The sequence below is a fragment of the Sitodiplosis mosellana genome, unplaced genomic scaffold (assembly GCF_009176505.1).
Source record: "Sitodiplosis mosellana isolate CC-2019 unplaced genomic scaffold, AAFC_SMos_1.0 Smas_scaffold_6197, whole genome shotgun sequence".
NCBI classification, from domain to species: domain Eukaryota; kingdom Metazoa; phylum Arthropoda; class Insecta; order Diptera; family Cecidomyiidae; genus Sitodiplosis; species Sitodiplosis mosellana.
This window is the reverse complement of record NW_022601438.1, coordinates 3,325,109-3,330,298: the sequence shown is the minus strand read 5'-3', so window position 1 is coordinate 3,330,298 and position 5,190 is coordinate 3,325,109. Positions and strand designations below refer to the sequence as shown.

General features: G+C 38.9%; 1 protein-coding gene across 2 annotated transcripts in view; it reads left to right on the top strand.

Annotated features, from left to right (window-relative positions):
- The first annotated feature begins 2,845 nt into the window (after positions 1 to 2,845).
- LOC129577285 (ras-related protein Rab-3) overlaps positions 2,846 to 5,190 on the top strand; it is a 13,071-nt gene continuing 10,726 nt past the window's right edge. The window contains exon 1 of one of the 2 annotated variants that reach the window (XM_055464058.1): positions 2,846 to 2,904. Coding sequence is in view for 1 of the 2 variants with exons in the window: in XM_055464056.1 (XP_055320031.1) it covers positions 3,890 to 3,940 (51 nt within the window). In the remaining variant the exon portion in view is untranslated. Of the gene's footprint in view, positions 2,905 to 3,864; positions 3,941 to 5,190 lie in introns of those variants that run through there. The other variant, XM_055464056.1, reaches the window with a different exon arrangement.

The following is a 5,190-nucleotide window of genomic DNA, read 5'->3' as shown; positions in this document are numbered from 1 at the left end:
CTCTCTCCCTCTCTCATTCTCGTCACACAATTGCTTATAGTGTGAACACACGGAACACAGCAGAGAGACGGTAGCATTGAACCGCCCCGAGAATGATGTATATTGAATGTATCGCGTACACACGGTTACCCGACTGATGTGTTTGGCTGGCTGTTTCGGTGGAACAACTGTTTTGTGAATACGACGTTGAAATACAACAACGGGCACTGCTATGTGTGGCACACGGCACACGGCACACTGTATATACGGTGCGTGTATCAGAAAGCACAGCACACACCGAATATCAACAGTGAGACACATTGATAAAGATAGAGAGAAAGCTTCAACAACTTTGCATAACCAAAATGAAAAAGAAAAACACATCGCTGCCAAACGAGACACGATATGCATGCGCATCGAAGCACTGCTTTCAATGTGGTAACCGAGAATACCGACCAATTTCTTGATAGAGCAAACAAAAATCAAGATCAACACATCACAAAGCCCAAACGCGCGCGCTTCGTGATACATTTACATGTTGAAAACCATGTGATTCATTCACGTCATTTGAAAACCAAACATACTTAGCAAAAGTTTATTCCGAATGCACTTATCAAACTATGATCTCTAATGGTATGAGGAGAACGGGAGTGCACGAGCTAATGACATTACACCATTCTCGAATTAAATGGCAATTCATTTGCATTTGACATAGCGACGCAGCAATTTTGTGGGTTTAAAGAGGGAGAGAGAGAGAGAGAGAGACAGAGAGAAAACAACAAAACACGACCCCGAACGAACGCAATAAGCACTTAATGAATCAAAAATGTTTCAATTGCTGTTGATATCCGTGCAGAGGTTAAGAATGGTGGAATCAACCGCCTTTGTTTGCATTCCATTTTCATTTGCATCCCAATTTCAATTAAACAATTATGCGCGCGAATCTCTCTCTCTCTCTCTCTCTCGGTTTCTCGCATCATATGCGACACAAACTCAGTGAAGTGGCATTTTTTCAGTGAGCTTCTTTTCGTTTGTGGTTCGTAAAAACAAACAAATAACTAAAATAACAACACCACCGTGTTTTTTTCTTCTCTCATCGAACGGATGATGAAAAGCGCTCAACATCATCTCCCCCAGTGCGTTTCACATCATACATATTGTCATATTCGTGTGGTACACGCTTCTAATTAAAACAACAATGCAAGAGAAAAAGAAAGGGAGAGAGGGAGGGGGAGAGAGAAAAGATAAAAAGAGCCATTATCTCATATAAAGCATAATTGAAATATATACCGCATAATATGATGAAATTATTACCTGCGGTTTTTGGGCTCATGTCGTTTCGCGAACAATCAATGTACATACTTTGTTGCTCCTTTTTTTTCATTTCGCCAATGCTACAACGGAATTTTGTATTTTATTTCATATGCGTTAGTGCACCGTTACTATCGTTTCTCAAATTGGATGATAAAGCCACCTCTCTATAGGTGTGCATTTTTGCACACTCTCTGTCCCTCTCTCTTGTTTGTTTGTTTCTCTTTGGATTTGGTGTGTGACAACCAACTTTGTGTATTAATTAAAATAAATTGTGTTTTCAATGCTGAAAAGTGATATAGTCAACATTTTCACAACGGGTCACGAGGAACTGATAAAAAATTCAAAAGCTTCGAAATAAGTATAAATTATATCTATCGACTGAGCTTGAGGCTGCCGAAAAAAAAAACCGTATCAAACTCGAAATCCACTCGAATTTCATCCAAAAAAACAACAATTGGTTTGTTTTCGATTCAAACTGCGGAGCACATAAAATGCTCATAATCGCTAGCTCACAGTTGGAATATCTCAGGCAAACCCCGAATAAACTGTGTTCGATTCAAAACAGCGACTTAATTGATCTGAATGAAATGGATTTTATGACTTAATTTAATGCCCTTTGGCATAATAATTTGATTTCGAAATCGGTAAACGAAAACAATCATTTGCAAGTAAAAAATGTGTACACAATCAACACATTTTCCTCAAAGCATTTTGAATATTCGAAATTGAATCCCGACTCGAATTGTACAAAAAGCGACATCTTTTGCCGAGCTTTGCCTGAATCCGGTTAGCTTTTTTCTGTTGCGATACGCAAAAAAGTCCCTTTCAAGAGAACCCATTTTCCGGTCGGCACAAAAGAGAGCCTTAGTGAGTGAATGTAGTGAAAAAAGCCCAAATATAGATGTCATACTTGATATAATATAGTATGTCTTGCAATGCGCATATGCATCATTTACCTTCAATTCAAGTTTTGGTTGTTGTCTTTGTTGTTGTTTTATTCGGTGTGCAGCTGTTGGAAGCACCAGATTCATACACATGGAAAATGAATACTGTCGTTTTTCTTCTATTGCCGTAGAGAGATAAGGGTTGATCTTCAATGTAGAAACCAATTTTCCAATTCACAACATGCACAGGCATACTCATGTGAATGTGTGTGTGTATGAAACGGTTCCATAGGCCAAACGTGTCCGCAATGGTAATGGAGGCATAATACATGTATACGTGCATCAAGTAAACTCAACCAAATTTCCAGCTCGACATACACTCACAACAACCAACCATTCAGCACACACACACACACATTTGGTCATATCGAACATGCTATGGATTGAGTGTATGTGTGAATGGCGCTGGCAACGGGGAGAGAATGGAGAATAGAAGAGAGTGGAAAATGTGCAGACTCGAGAAATGCGAGAAAGAAAGCACCCATCAAAGAAGGAGTGCGAGTGAAAAGGAGCGAGAGTGAATTAAACGGAAAAGAACAACAACTGCTGCTGCTGCTGCTGCTGCTGCTGCTGCTTATGCTTACTCCATTGTCAGTGCTACGATCAATTTTCAGTTTTTCATTTTGATTCGACGGAGAAGCAACGGAAATAAATTCGAGTGTTTAAAGTACGTCTTACCACATTATATATATCAAATAAATTAATTTGTGTTTGTTTGTTTGTGTGTGTGTGGTTTTGTTTTCTTTTAATCTATTGTCCACTAAACTATTTTAATTCTGTTTCGTAATTTTCGAATTTGGATTGTTTGCTTGGCTTAATCCAATATAAAGTTCGAAATTGTTGTTTGCCAGCTGAAACCCATATTTTGTTGGCGAATGTTTTGTATTGATTTTAAGCGAGAATTGTTTGGGTTTTTTCCCATCGACGGAAATGATTTAATATTGAGAGAATCAGTTGTGGTTTTCTTCTAACCCAATGAGCGTCAAAATCGAAATAAATTGAGAAAAAAGAGATAAAAGTATGAAATGAATATTTTCGGAATGTCTCATCATTGGTGTCAAGCTTGTGGCCATCTTTTTGGATTACAAATTCTCTGGTGTCATTGACTAAGCAATGAAAATCGTGCATATACAATCCCGTTTTGACCCAGAAAATCAAGCCATTTCAAGTGAAAATGTGTGCATGCAATCAGCAGCGAATGGCAAATGTTGGGAAAGAGAAAAGTATTACAAAGAAATTTCATCGACGAATGACGTTTTGATTCAAGTGCTGTGTGTTTATTCCAGCCAATTGACGGATTTGTTGAGAGTGGATTTGAGCCATTTCGAAATGGCCTTGTGTAATTGATATCGGGAAAACAAAGGGGAGGGGGTGAAGAAAATTCATTGATGAAAATGTGTGTGTCTGTCGTTGGTTCATTTATAATTTGTTTCCCGAAGAAAACGTGTCTATTTTCTCCCTTCCGTTACTTCCATATGTGGTGGTTCACGTCCAAAAAGACATTTTATGCATGTAAATATGAAAATGAATCCTTATTTATCATTTGCCTATGGCAAATTGCTATAAAGCGTCATTCATGTACACGCGCGCACACACACACACACACACACACACACACACACACAAACACCACCACCGATTTGTGTGCTGGAATGCTTGACTCGATTTGCCACCAGCAACCACAGTTTCACGGAAGAAAAAAAGTAAGAAGAAAAAATAGAAATGATGTTTCGTCAAAAATCTCGGAAATGTTTTCCATTGAATGAAATCGGTCGAGATGTTTGCCATACAGCCATTTCGAGTGTATCAACTTTTTTTCGAGCATACAGCCTTTCGTTCAATGTTTGTGAAGCAAACGCAAACGTTTGTACATGTGTGAGTTGACGTTTATACGAGAGCGCTTTCAATAATTTGTGTGTGTGTGTGTATGTATGAGTCGAAATGTATCGTGACTAAATGAAACACACACGCAACATGCTCACAAGCAAATACGTAGCGCACCACATCAGCAGCAGCACTACCACCATCCACTTGACGAAGAACAACTATTGATTTTTCCATTGAAAATTGAATTGAAGTGTGTACGAGAAATGTTTTCGATTATACGGTGATACGGTGGCAGATTGGCATTGTATTGCTTTTCACTGTGTGTTATATTTAGTGTGTATGCCTCAATGTGTTTTACTATGTCACACACTCTATTTTTCTCTGTCTCTGTCTCTCTCCACTTCACTGTGTTTCTTCGCTAACGTCCGTTTGACTGCGCTGCATCTAAGGGAGTTCGGACCAAAGTTGTGACACGAAATGTTGTCGAATTTTCCATACACATATATACACATATTGAGAGACACACAGCCAAAAGCCAAAAAACCATCAACCAAATGAATGGATTTCTAGTGAAACGCAAGAAAATGCTACAACCCGTAGCCAATATGCAAGAGAAACGACAAACAGAACAACTTTCTCAAGCAGGCAAAGAACATTTTCTTAAAGTTTAAATGACATAGGGGGCAGCGATAGCTGCGTCTACACACCACAAACTGTGACACAATTAAGATATTCACTGCAAAATGTAGTGTATTTACACTTTAAACGGAAATCCAAATGGCAATTATTTATGTTTATTATGCGTATTTCTCGCCATTAACTCGCTATGTGACGTACCCATTGCTATATCATCAGTATTCCGGACATTCGAATTCGTCTCCGAGCAAACGAGACACACAGAGAGATCACATAGACATTTTGGAGACAAACAAACGTACACATGAATTTCAATGGGAAATTGAAAAGAAAACGCAAAGAATCACACTCTCTCACTCACACTCGCACATTCCGTGGAATTGATGGTGCGTGTGCGGTATTCATTTATCGTCGGTGCTGCTATTGTTGTTGTCATCGTCGTCGTCGTTGTCGTTGTCGTTGTCGTTGTCGTTGTCGTTGTCGTTGTCGT